The sequence below is a fragment of the Conger conger genome, chromosome 8, assembly GCF_963514075.1.
Source record: "Conger conger chromosome 8, fConCon1.1, whole genome shotgun sequence".
Taxonomy (NCBI): Eukaryota; Metazoa; Chordata; class Actinopteri; order Anguilliformes; family Congridae; genus Conger; species Conger conger.
In genome coordinates, this window is record NC_083767.1 from 43,314,028 (window position 1) to 43,328,306 (window position 14,279).

A 14,279-nucleotide genomic window follows, 5' to 3' on the forward strand; every position below is an offset into this window, starting at 1 on the left:
GAGGATGGTGTTGAAGATGTTTTAGGAGCTTTTATGGAGTGTTTGAAGTAAGAGTAGTGCTTTTCATGGGGTTTGCGGATGAGGTAAAATAGTTCATGAATTCTGAAGATGGTTTAGACTGAGAATCTTCTGTGTGGTTTAAGGCATAATATCTGTTATGGGGTCTGAGGAGGATGTAGTATCTTACTTTTGTGGAGTTTGAGGACAGTGTAGGACATAGCAGTAAGGACTCGCTCTCCCTCAAGGATGTAGATGTCCCATATCCTGAGAGTCAAGGTGAAAGGCGTCTACGTAGAATCAGAAAAAATCACAGCCATTACTAGCATTTAATAACAGTATCACATTATACTGTGGCTGGAATTGGCACGTAGAATGAGACAATATTTCTACAGTTCTGTCTGAAAATGTTTACTTTCCGAATAGAGTTTGAATTTTATAACCTTGGAGAAATGAAGACAACAAAAACCATACAAAATGTAAAAGCAAAAGCTTGGGGGAAGAATAGAGAGAAGGATGACCTACTCTATCAAGAAAGCACTGGAAGAACCACTTCATGGTGTACAGGCTGGTGAACACCTCCTGGCCATCCTGGGAAAACAAGATTCAATTGACAGAATAACATAATATCATAATAACATAATATCTAGAAAATGAGAATAACCAATATTCACAATGCGTAGACCTCTGGAGTTTCATGAGGACAATGTTCAAGATGCTCATGTACCCCACCATCAGTTTTATGCTTAAATTTTTCGCACCAGGCCATAACTTAGAGACTGGTATGCAACTCTGAAGGACATATCCGTTATGAGTGCCTTTTGGTTTGGGACTGTGTGCATAGCATGGGAACATGATGTTCACAGAATGCGACTGACAGAATCTGTTGTCAGCTTCAATATAGCAGCTTGTTAGTAACTTACTTTGTTAAAGCACATAAAAGCTTCAATATTCCGATATTAACAGGTGTAATTTATATTGCACACATTAATATCGCAACCATGAATTTCAAAGCGGTTATGCACTTGCACAAGATGCTATGTTCGGATATACGCAGTTGGTGTACTTTTGGTAGAAAGAAGTTGTTCTCCATTAAACTCTGTGGATGTTTGCAAGTAACCACAGTATTATATTTGGAAAGACTTTCAAGCTCTTACCAGATGTTGCTTGAGTTTGGGCATCATCTTCTTCAGAATGCGTTCATGGTGCTCCTGAAACCTCATCAGCTTGGGGAAACCAGGAATAAAGAAACCTGGGCAACAAGGAGGTCAAAGATCAAAGGTGAACATATGAAATCATGAATATCGTATGGCCTGTTTGTGCCTCAGCTTGAGCAGCAATATATACAGTGGACACTGTGGCTGTGCCTTTGTTTTTTCAGGTCTCAGGGCAGTTACATTTTTAGAACGGGCTCGACACACTCCAGAAATCAGGCAAAACTATGAGCCCAGAGGGGTTGAATGTACCATTCAAACATTTCTATGCTCCCTGCAGTTATGTCTCAGAGAGGTCAAATTGACTGCAAATGGCTTGGCAGCATCTGCGAGCGGTCGTCTTTACCGTGCATGGCGTGTTTCTGACCAGACAGCAGCTTGACGAGGGCCCAGAAGGCATCCTCCTCATTCATGTAGATGAGCAGCAGAGCTGTGATCTGACTCATGCCCTGACAGTAGCCAACCTCCTGTCGGGGAGAGAGACAAAACTTACCTCCTGTGCAGCACAACTGTACACCTACTCATTTACAACACCTGGTCCTGTTCTTCTCCTACTGCTATACAATATGGGTCCAACATATTTTCTTCACTGTCAGTCTCATAGAAGCCTCACTTTAAACCGTCCGATTCAGCAAACCCAAGATTTGAGATTAAATCATTCATCTGAAACCAACCACCGAGTTTAAACAAGAAGGACTCATCAAAGAGTAAAAGCACATTTTCCGGAGTTTGTAATGCCTCATCCAATCCCTTGGGTAAGGTACACAACATTTGACCGTGTTCATTTGTACGAACACGGTCAAATGGAGCTCAGGAGGGTGATGTCACTCCGATAACCTGAGCAAATGCAGTACCCAGTCTCCCATAGCTGTTGCCATAGCAGCCCTAATATCTAATCATTTCTTCCTTGTGCCAGAGCCAATAATTTCACAATGTTTCAAGATACTATTCAGATGTTTTTTCCCCCACAGACAGAGACAACTGGCAGACATAAAAATAGAGGCAATCACATAACCTGTCCCCCACCCAAGGGTGACGGAGGTAAAGTTCAGAAAGAAGGATGGTAAATGGAACAGAAGGTCAAGAGGCTATTTCTCACCGCGTTTATATTTAGGGCTGACACATTTAAGTGCCTCAGCCTTTGTATGAGGAATTTGTACACCTGCAGTCACCACAGACGCTCGCCTGTGAAGGTGATCGATGCAGCAGGGACTGCTGGGATATTTAATAATTCATACACTCCTCCACTGTTCTTTGGTCCTCACTATTTTTATCAGATCCCACAAGGTAGTGAGTGAGGGGTCCTCCAAAAACATGTCCTGCAGGATGTATACCTCAGCATTATGTGTGAATTTTATTTAAACTAGACTTTCCAGATTTCATTCTTTCGATACATCAGCACCACCAAAGTCAGCACACTTTCTCTCTCACTATGAGTGTGTGTGTGTGTGTATGTGCTTGTGTGTGTGTGTGTGTGTGTGTGTGTGTGTGTGTGTGTGTGTGTGTATGTGTGTGTGTGTGTGTGTGCGCGCGTGTGTGTGTGTAGAGAGTGTGTTCTTGGACGACGTCTCACAGAAATCAATTTCCATCATGTACACAGGGGATGATTTTACTCGAAAGTGGTGGATCAATTCTGAAATTATTCATCTTCATAAAAACCATCGACTGAACAGCCAGACATATAACTAATGGGACGCAATAATCTTCTCATTTGGTGGCGGAGGCAAAGGAATTTACCGTGTTGTACATGGAGTAGGCGGTGAGGACGTGGAACAGGGCCTGCTGCCTGGAAACGAGAAGGTCAAAGGTCACCAGTTGCTTCCGAGGCTCTCCTCTAATAATGGTACAATGACAACGACCTCCCTGCCTACTCAGCAGCGTCTGACATCATTACATCACATACAGTATGCCTAGCCAGAGCTCAGACTGCAGACGCTGTGTGTATTACTCATTCTAACGGACAAAATGTCACTGGAGTATTACTTTTTTCAGAAAAAACAGTGTGTCACTGAATTAAAACACACTCATCTCCTTGTGCCGCCCAGTCTAGCTCCAGCTATATTCAATAGATGTACATTAATGCCCATTTCCATTCATCATGAACTATATCCACCGGACTGTTTTCCCCGATATAACGGACATAGCAGATAAGTCTGAAAGAAAAGCTCAGCACAGAATGATATAAACGAAATAAACCCATAAGTCAGGAAGAAGATTTCTCTATGGTATAGATAGAGGAAGGGAAGACACAGGAAAACATGTGCTGTGCAAATAAAACATATTAAAAGCAGAGTTTCAGTTCAGAATGTGAAGCCTATTTTACACAGTAAGAAAATACCACTTTTTATTTTATTTTATTTTTTTACAGCTGCTATACTTTGCGTATGTGAAGCTGAATTTACAAAGGACTCTTTGTGACTGGTTGGATTAAATGTCATTAAAACATTTATGGTAACTGCACCACTTCACTGCATTATCTGGAAATGTAAAGTATAGTAAATCAATAGTGTAATTTAGAGAACAGCAGCCAAGAACACATACGCATTCAATAGGGCACTTTGCATTGCAAAAGTGAACAATAAGATGTAAAAACAAAACCTACACACATTTCTGTCCCAAGGCCTCACTGATACAATTTCAAAGCACTATTTCATGGTACAGTAGACTCAATGCAACTGCAGAATAAAATTCCCTCCTGAGGTTTTATAGAGTTATAAATGAGATCCAATCACACAGAGATATCATGCTGAAAGCATTATGGACATGTACAAATATTAAACTGTGGGGGTTTCAAATAAAACTAATAACATCACGAATATCAAAATGAAATGAAAACACGGCTTTAGAGTTTAGTTGAATATATCACCTCATCTTTCGAAGATAAGCTTTTTTCTTTTGTTTAAAAAAAAAAAAAATCCCCTCAATTTAGGGGAACAACACACTAGCATATGCTTCCTCTAAAACATGCCAACCAATCAGATGTTTATTCCACAGCACAATCTGCCAAATGACCCAAAAGCAATGGTGCCGGAAGACAATAACCCTGTCTAATTGCTCATCCTGCCTGCTAATCAATCTGGCCAGTTTCTAATAAGAGATACCCTGCCAGCCACACACCCCCTCCATCATTGGGTAATGTCTGTTCTAAATAATTAATTAAAAATGTATGTCTAGTGCCTTTTGATTAGACATGTGTTCAAAAAAGAAGTAGTTGCCAAATATTATGCTCTCCTGGGACAGTTACAGTTGAACGATTTCGAACTCTAGATTCCATTTTATGTGTCGATGATGTTATAATTAAAATGGATGCGACAAAGGAAGTTCAAAAATCAGTTTTAAATAGTTAGGAACACATATTTAATTTATTTTAATCAATTACAACAGCCAAATGACTGTCAATTTTCTTACTGTTCCCCCTTGGCAGCGGTTTCTGTTGACTGTTAGCCAACATTTGTATTATCGAATGTGATGATTCTTCTTTTCAGTTTTTGTAACACTTTATTATTATTTTGATACACACCCCCCCCCCCCCTCCAAGTTGGAATGTCCAATCATGTGTATACATACATATGGTGAGTGATAGAGGGCTGCCACCTTTGCGGACTGAAATCTTTGTTTCCCAGGGTGACACAACAGCCACAGCCAGCACTGACAGTCTGGGTCTGACCCCCACGCACCAGAACAGAGCCCTAGCAATGGCTGGATGAGCTCCGGTGTCCCCTGCACTTCCCTGACGTCCCCTGCACTTCCCTGACGTCCCCTGCACTTCCCTGACGTCCCCTGCACTTCCCTGGGATTCCCTGCACTGCCCTGACATTCCCAAGCAGAAGCATTCCCTGTCTGGCAGAGTCCACCGGGGACAAACCTGCACTCTGTTCTGGAGTAAACTTTCCCAAATATTCCTTTGCACTCTACGCCAAACCCTCTCACTCTCCAAGTCCCAGTCCCCACTCCTGGCGATTTAAACTGACACACGATGGTGACTGTGTGGGCTAAAGAGCGGTGTTCTGCACGCTGTAAACCAGGCAGCACAACTGCCTTCAGAAACGTGTGAAGGATGAGGAATTTCCATGCTCTGATCCTGATTAGCAAATGAATGGCTACTCTGTAGCAAATTGAATTTCATAAATCATAGCTTTCATAGGTCACAGTTTTGTAATCGAGCGTTGCTCGGAATAACAATTATAAAAAGAATTTCAAAAAGCAAAATAAATAAGATGCCGCATTAGTCCTTTAACTGATTATTTAACCTTTCCAGTCCCAGGATGAATGAGTTACAGACTTTGCCTATCTATCTTATGTACTCGATTCATGTTCATGGCTTTACAACCAATTGTATGTGAATTGTACCTTACTCGACCTGTTCGGTTTGTTCTATGACCCCCTTTTTGTATGTGGATCAGGATGAAAGCATCTACTAATTAAGATGTCATATAATGTCCAGCAAATGACCTGTATGACGACCTATAAGAGTGACAGAGCTTCTTTGTGAGACTGTGATATGAAGACTGGGTACGGCGCTCACTTGACGTCGTAGCGGTGCATGAACATGATGTGGTCACGGTACGTGCGGTTTACGTCCAGGTCGATCTGACGGACGTCGGGAGACGACCCTCTCGCCCGGTGCTTTAGGTTCTGTGGAAATGAAGATCAAGTAGGAAGTGAGGAGGAGGGGGGGGGAGAGAGAGAGAGAGGAAGAGAAGAAAATTTTAAGCCATATTCCTCCAGCCTCCTCTTCACAAATGTCAAGGAATGTAATAAAGCTCAGCTCGGTTGGCTCAAAGTGACTCAATATCCAAGGGTAAACAGCCTACACGCTGCCTCCCTCAATAATCATCAACTTTTTCATTATGAAACTGATGAAACCTCTGGTTCAGATGAGAAAAGGGGGGGGGGGGGGCGTTCAGAATTCTAATTTTGGAAAGAATCAATAACGGAAGGTGCCTGCATAAGATTTCATATGCCCAGGGCCCTGACCTGACAAAAATCAAGTGTGTGTTTCACAAGAGAACCTGGATGACAGTACAGGCATCAAAATGGAAACATGATAAATTAATACAATTTACAAGGGCAGATTTGCTGCTCTGTGTCTGTAGAAGATTTGGGGGGACACATGGGGGAGAGGGGCAGATCTTGGTACCTCATAGAAGTCCTTCTTCTCCGCCTTTATTTTGGGAATATCCAGGAGGAGACACCACACTTCTCCCCGGAGCTGGAGAGGAATGCCCTTGTAGATCCTCCTCGCCAACTGAAAGGACAGACGCAGAACGGGGGGCTGAGGATGCTGGGAACTCAGTCCACAAACACAACCACTCGGATATGAGCTGAGTGATCCTGCAAACTTCTAACAGTCAATAATTTAAATTAGTTACTGTATGATCTGGGCTTGGATGGGGACAGTCGATGAATGTTTTGATAAGTTCTCTGTACTGATATACGGGTCTGCCTCCCACACCTGAAGGACAGTGGCTACAGAGCCCCTCCCATCGGAGGGAGGCGTTTTCACGTTCTCCCCAACGTCACACACAGTGTGCACAGGGCGCTGTTCGTTAGCACCTTGTGTATGATGGATAACAAGAGTTGCCAACTCTCCGTCTCACACCATCACATTGTGATTTTTACATGGAGGGCAATGCATCCCACTGCAAAAATGATATTTATTTCAGAGAGGAGCATTTCATCTCATGCCAAGACAGCCCTGAAAGTTGGCACTTCTGGTATAACACACAACACCTCACAGGTATGCTTGCGTCTGAATCATACGGTGCTGCCCTGCCTGGTTACACCGTATGTACTGGCCTTCCAGCAGGGGAATGATCTTTGAACAGCGGTCAGGACTGCAGAATAATCAGCCATTTTACGAGACAGACTAAAAACCCACCGCACTGCACAGCTCCCCCTCTTTTATTTTATTAAATGAAATCTAGTCATTCTCATTTGGTATGGGTTTATAGTTTTTTGTGCCTTGCTATGAATGTTCATTGGCACAATTTCACAAATTGTAATATGGTTCTAGATTAGATTGAGTGATTGTTAATTAGATTGAGTGTTTTAGTGATTTTGCATATACACTCAATGATCTGAATGTTGTTTAGCTAGGTTTGGCACAGTTTTATGGCGGCTATATTATGTTCTCTTGTACTGCTAAATGAATGCAATGTAATGTGATGTTGCCAAGGCGACAAAAGAGACTGTGACATAAACAGATTCAGAAAACAAAAACTGGTTATTTTCCTGCTAAATGTTTTTTAAATTTTTTATTATATAATGCAGCAATGTATGACAGGGAAAAAAGCATTAAATGCTTACTCAGTGCAAGCATTTTTCCCTTATTCCCAGAGTTGTCACATTAATTAGCAGGCCTTTTTCCCCTCTGACTTAGCTGGCATTTCCTCTGCTTTGGGTTCTGCCCCTTGGCATGATAGTGTATTCTCCAAGGTAAGTGTGCTCCCCAAATCTCTTCTCACATAGCCCCAGCAGGACCCAGGTATTTGAGTGCCACCTCAAGCGCACCTGATCCAACTAATGAAGTGCTTGATTAGCTGCAGACGTTCTGGAGGTGGAAGACGTGGAATACCTGGATCTGGCTGGGGTACCTGAGGAGAGGTATGGGACCCACTGAACGAAGGCCAGGGGATGGGAACTTATTGATTGTATGTGGAATGATCTACCTTATGCATTAACCAGTTCTGCTTTTGGAATAGGTGAGTTGTACATACCAAATTATGAATTTTCTCTACCAGGAAAGATTTCTTTAAACAAAATTATTATTACTTCACCTCATGAAATACTACATGAAATGTTACCACAAATACCAGTGTGGACAGCAGAAGCCCTGCTTATCTTCCAATGCAGACTAAAAACCCACCTCTTGAGACTGCACCGTGGCTTTTTTTGAGCATTTTGAATTTTTATGCAGTGTCCATTCTGTATAACCTGAAGCAATTCAGGTTAATTACGGTGCTCAAATTACGTTCCTGGTAATCAAACCTGGCTGCAACCTTTAGAATATAAGCAAAGTTCTCTAACCATTATACTACAATGCCATCCACTGCCTTGTTGGTTTGTTTGGTTATCTCTGCACTTAATAATTATACATTTGTGATGATATGGCACTCTTATTCCTGAGAGTACCACTGGTATTCTCCACTTCAGTAAGTCACTGTGGATAAGAGCAGCGATTGTAACACAACATAATTTCCCTCATTTGTTAACACAAGTTATTTCCATGTGTGCTTTTGCATAATGAGGATTTAGCCTCCATATGCCACAAACATGTTAAGGCCTAAAGCATTTATAGTTTTCTTTTCACCCAGGGAAATTCCAGGTCATTTGTCTAACCGTGCACCATTAAACCCCAGAAAGAGAATTTATGTCTCTGCAGATTAAAACCCACAAACACCACATCAATGAAACAATCAACCATAGAAGTAGACTGCTCCTCCGAGAACAACTTCTCATTCTCATAATGAGCACTCTTTCTTTCTCCCTACCTCCTTCTCTCACTCTCGCTCTCCTGCTCCTCCTCTCCCCAGCGTCACAGGTATGCTTTGGAAATGCAAGTTCAACAAAAGCACGGATCACATTTCCGTCTCGGCCTCACTCTGTCCATGGCAACATCAAATTTCCAACCGACTCTTCTCGAGTCTAAGTACATACAGCCCGGAAACTGTGTGGACAGTGACTAATGAACCACCTGCAATACATCCTGTATCAGTAGACCTACAGCATGTCAAATATTTCGCTTGAAACTGAGCATTTGTCCTGACATTCAGTGCACCATGTCAGGACTAATATCTAATAAGTGATAGCCAGACCTAGCTCATTTACAATACCGAATTGTGATAATACTAAGTACTTTTACCAGTACATTTGATCGCTGCACTGCATTAACACGGCTAACCACCATATTCCCCAGATGGCTACCCAGCAACACCTTGTATACGTTTTTTTGTAGTTCTTTAAAATTGCTCTCACACAGCAGGGGAGGAAAGAAAAGGTGGCTTAATAAAGCCAACGATCAGCTGGTTAAGTACACCGTGGGCTTCCAGCATCAAGGTTAACACACTGCAGCACTTCTGCAGTACCTTCAAACAAGAAGTATGAAATAAACTGGATATACCTATTAAAATGGGAGACAGGAGATATCATGTGTCACATGAAAGTCACCGTGGGTGTACAAAGAATAGAAAAGAGATAAAATAGATCTTCACGCAGCTGAAATGAGCAGCCTGGTCGGTCTAATGCTCCATGGCGATGCAGGAGGACGTGACTATCGTATGATGCGGAGAGATTGATCTTTGCTTCAGAAGCCGATCACCCTATCACCATCCGCAACCTCATTAAATGACTAATGGTACACGTTCCACGGTCCTATGGATGCGGGGGTCAATCAATCAATCGCTGTAAGACACAGCCTACGGAGAGTGCTTCCTTTAATAACGCCGATACGTGATCCACTGCCTGCTGGGAAATGTGCGGGCGCGTCCGAGCCTGTTCATTAATAAACCTGAGCCCCGCTAGCCCCAGTGTCGTGTGGGAAATCTGCGAGAATGTTACGACTGTGTTCACTAATAAAATTGACCAGCGCTAACCAAGCGCCCGCCGGGGGAATCGGAGCCCGCTCTCGGACTCCAGCAGGCAGTAAATATAGCGACGGGTAGGGGTTAACACAAGCCGACGAATGGTACATTTCGGAATTTGGGGCTCCCAGTGGTATCCCAGCGCTCCGAGGCTTAGCCCCAGCTAGACTCCGCACTAACTCATTTCCGAGCAGTTAGGAGCTCAGGAGGAAGCCTGACCGGCTGGAATGGGTGGAAGATTGAGGGGGAAAAAAACCTGCAAGAGCCGGTAATAGCTGCGATCCACATGTTCTCAGGTAGAGCGAACGCTCTGCTGCCAATAGTGTGCAATGCAGACTTCGCAGGCCAGGATCAAAAGAGTTCATCCAGGCAGACTGGCTTCTGTCTGCATCTTTGGCTGTCAGTTGGCATAGCAGACATATTCACAGGGCTATTCATCGCACAGGGCTTATGCCAGGAAGACACTGTGGCTTTACTGGGCTCTGGTGCTTGAACCCCATGACCCAATGTTCCAGAGTCTAGAGCTCTGCTCTCCTACATGTCTGCTCTGGAGTTAATCAAAATACCGAAATATCTGATCCAAAATACTCGACCCCCTGTCTCACAGCAACAGCCCTCTGCCACGCCCTCAGACTGTGGGTCCTGACCACCACGCTGACTGTGGGGCCCTTAGGAAATGAGATGCATGCTGGGAATGGTGCAGGTAGAAATATAATCCTCTCCCTCTCCATCACTGCACCCCGGCCAGAGTTAATATTCCCCAGACTCTAAACAGTGCTCTCCTACCATGATACAGACATGGAGATTTACGGAGATACTGCATGAGGGAGATGGAGGGAGGGAAAGTACAGGAGAGAAGCATGGGAAACATAAACTGAGACAGGGCTTAATGTTGGGAACAGACTCAAAGTGACGCAGTTAGTCTTAGCCACATGGGTGAAGTGATGTGATATTTACTCTCACACACACACACACACACACACACACACACACACACACACACACACACACACCTCCTAGCTGGTGGCAGTCTGTGAGAGCAGGTGTGTAACCTGAGAACAGCACTGCTCCAGCTCTGGGAGCAGGTGAGCGCTGGCTTTAGGAGGGAGGAGGGTGTGCAAGAGATCAGCAGTTCTGTATCACCCAGTTATAACCAATAAGAAACTGCCTGGAGCTCTGACCTCAGAGTCGCCATGGAGATCATTGCTCTGAACAGAAGAGCTGAACCACAGATTCTCTACAGCAGGGGTGCCGGATCCTATCCAAAAACGGCCCAGTGTGCATGCAGGTTTTTTGTTTTAGCCAAGCACGACGACACCTGATCGTACTTATCAAGGTTTGAACTGAAGTGGTTAGTTAATTAGTAAAAGCAGGTGCCATAGAGCTGGGCTAAAACAAAAACCTGCACTCATACCGGACCTTTGCGGATACGATTGGACACCCCTGCTCTGCAGTAACCAGGTAATCAGCGGTGTGTCCTCTGAATCAGCTCTGTGTCCTCTGAACTGCCTTATTCTAGAAGGTTCCAGCTGAGAAAATGAGATTGCAGTGTTGTGTCTTTTCAGGACGAGCACCACAGACACTAGTGTCCCCGCCCACTCTTAAATATTCATGCTGTGCATCAAATCGGAATGGTTCAGCTTCAAACATAGGCAGACAACAAAACGGAGCTGACCATCTGGCTATACTCTATACAATTTGTGGCTAAGTGCACTGCAAAAAAACAAAAAATTACTCAATCTCAACAAGTATTTTAGTCTTACATTTACACTTACTTCTATTACTTTTTTTGCTAAATTGCAATAATATTGCCAATGAGGTCAGCGAGTTTGATTTATTTCAAGATTTGCTAATGGGCTAAGAAAATTTAAAGCAAGCAAATATTTCTATTTGAGAAAAAAAAAAGATTTAAAGTCTCATTACAAGACTAAAATACTTGGTAAGAAAGATATTTTTTGCACACAGCACAATCCCCACAATCCTCCACTTCCACACAGAGCCCACTGTCCACAGTGGGCCCCAAAGCTCTACTCCGCCCCAGTGAGGAACCTGACATGAAGCCGCTCGATTCAGTGACTGAAAAAGAGAAGCACATTAAAACTCAAGCAGCTGAAACTGCACAGTTAATCGCTGCAAAGATTATTCTTTCAAATTCCATTAAAATCAACTTCCTGGAAAAGATGCACAGTTTGAGCCGCCCACTGAGGTGAAAGACAGGGAGAGTTGATGACTTGCATCCGAACCCATCCATTTAGATTATACGCAATAAGCCTTCCCACTGATTAATATCACAGTCGGTATAATTTACTGAGAACACCGCTGCCTATCGATCCAATTTAATCCAGCTCTGACAATGCGGTCCCGGCATCCACATTTCTCATTACGCGTCAATACTGAAGGGAAACAGTGAGTCTGTCGGCATACTGAGCAAGGGCAGACTCTTAGTGGGGAAAACATTTCTGAAATGCCAGAATGTTAACAAGGCCCGAGGACAAAGTGGATACTCCCAAAACTGGAGTTTTAGCACGTTCACAAGAAGCAAAGCAGAATGCAGAACAGAGGTCAGAGCACTGGACACACCAGAACATGTGAACTTCTTAAAGAGAATGTGCGGTTGTAGGCTGATCGCTAATCAGCAGAAATAGTCAGAGTGACTCAAGACACCCACGCTGTATTATCGGGGGACAGAAAGTAAGTAGAGTAGCACAGTGGCTCTCCACAGGGGGACCGGGGCCCAAAAGGGGGCCTCGGGGAGCTGCCAGGGGGGCCTCGAGATGAGAGGGAATTATTGAAAGCTTCAATCACAAGAGATCAAGACATACGCAATTATTCAGCTAAAAAAAAAAAAAAAACACAAAGCAAGCAAGCAATTAATAGTATATGAAATATAATAACCTTTCAGTAGATGTCACAGTCACACTCTGATATGTTTGCTGAAGGCTATGAAATTTTAAAAACTTTGAAAAATCACTTGTATGTTCTTTTGGGGTTAAATTGAATAAGCTAACTAGGCACATAGGGAGTCATGGGGGTATATTTCCATGAACAGAGGAGGGGCCTTGGGCGCAGTAACGTTGAAAACCGTTGGTGTAGCGTATCAAAGCTGCTGTGATTGTACGGGCATATGCCGGACTGTCCTCAGGAACACAGGGGCCTGGTGCAGGCCTGCCAGACTATCACACAGTGCTGTGGGCCTGTGATGATGACAGCTTTCTAATTACAGAGCGCATGGGATGGTGGTTAATCAATCTGCTTCTTTAATTGATCTTCACTTGATAAGATCAAGTGACTGCATTCTGCCAGTAACACAGACACTGCAGTCCACATATGAAATGCGTTAAATATGTACAGCAGCAGAGCCCCTGACCTCCATACCACACTGCCGTTGTTGAGCAGGAATCACCGACTCTGGACCCCAGGTGAAAGGAGGGTGGAAACCCAGCAGTTCTAAGCCCTGGAGGGCCGTTGACTACCATGTTACAGCCTGCAAGTTTCTCCCAGCCAGTAGTACAGTGTAGGAGGTCCCAGACGAGACATTTTACTGGTGTTATGCAGCCCCCCTGTGCCCCCCCCCCCCCCCCACTTTGATCCCATTACAAGTGAGCGTAAACAGGAGCAGCTGGTTTATTTCCACTTCCAGCTATTAAAGATGCATTGTGTGTGTGTGTGTGTGTGTGTGTGTGTGAGCGCGCATTTGTGTGTGTTTGTGAGTGTTTGTTCGTTTGTGTGTGCATTTCTGTGTGCGTGTACATGCGTGTGTGTATGTGTGCGTGTGTATTTCTGTGTGTGTGTGCATTTCTGTGTGCGTGAGTGTACAGTGTGTGTGTGTGTGTGTGTGTGTATGTGCATTGGGGGGTGGCAGTTTGAGAGGGTGTAGAATGGCACAGCATTGCCAGAGCCGTGGGTATTTTAGAAGACCTTTACACCCCAGCGGTTCTCAGGATGCCAGTCTTCCTCAGGGCATGTTTTTCATTATGAACCAGGGAGCAACCGAGGACAGAGAAAAACACAGAGACACACAAGAGAGAAAATAAACTTCTGCACTTTCCAAGGTGATTCAGTAGAGAGCAAGAGCCCGGCCATTATGGGCAGGTTAAAGAGGACTGTTGCGTGGGTGACAGAGGTCATAGCTTTCAACCTTTTACTGCTCATATTTATTAGCGCTCGTTGCCACATAAATTCTGTTATTGATGAGGGAGCACACAGACAAGCACGTGCTTTACTCTGAAGCACACGGTGACAGCTGCTGCTTGTTATCACACCGCTGTTCGCAAGTCGTGATTTACATAGACATGAGTCGCACCTCATGAGCAGCTTAACAGATGAGTCTGGGCAACTGGGTGATAGTGTAGTATAGTGGTAAGGGAACAGGGCTTGTAACCTAAAGGTTGGAGGCTTTATTCCCAGCTTGGACACTACCGTTGTGCCCTTGTGCAAAGGTACTTAACAGGCGATTAAGTCACGATAAGAGCTAATGCTAAATGCA

General features: G+C 43.9%; 1 protein-coding gene across 3 annotated transcripts in view; it reads right to left on the reverse strand.

The window, feature by feature from the left end:
- Window positions 1–14,279, reverse strand: part of usp6nl (USP6 N-terminal like) — a 71,828-nt gene that overhangs the window by 7,922 nt on the left and 49,627 nt on the right. For all 3 annotated transcript variants that reach the window (XM_061252898.1, XM_061252896.1, XM_061252897.1), the window contains 7 exons: window positions 6,352–6,459; window positions 5,737–5,846; window positions 2,949–2,997; window positions 1,558–1,678; window positions 1,155–1,249; window positions 523–588; window positions 188–287 (listed from right to left, as the gene is read on the reverse strand). In XM_061252898.1, coding sequence (XP_061108882.1) covers window positions 188–287; window positions 523–588; window positions 1,155–1,249; window positions 1,558–1,678; window positions 2,949–2,997; window positions 5,737–5,846; window positions 6,352–6,459 — 649 coding nt within the window. The remainder of the gene's footprint in view (window positions 1–187; window positions 288–522; window positions 589–1,154; window positions 1,250–1,557; window positions 1,679–2,948; window positions 2,998–5,736; window positions 5,847–6,351; window positions 6,460–14,279) is intronic.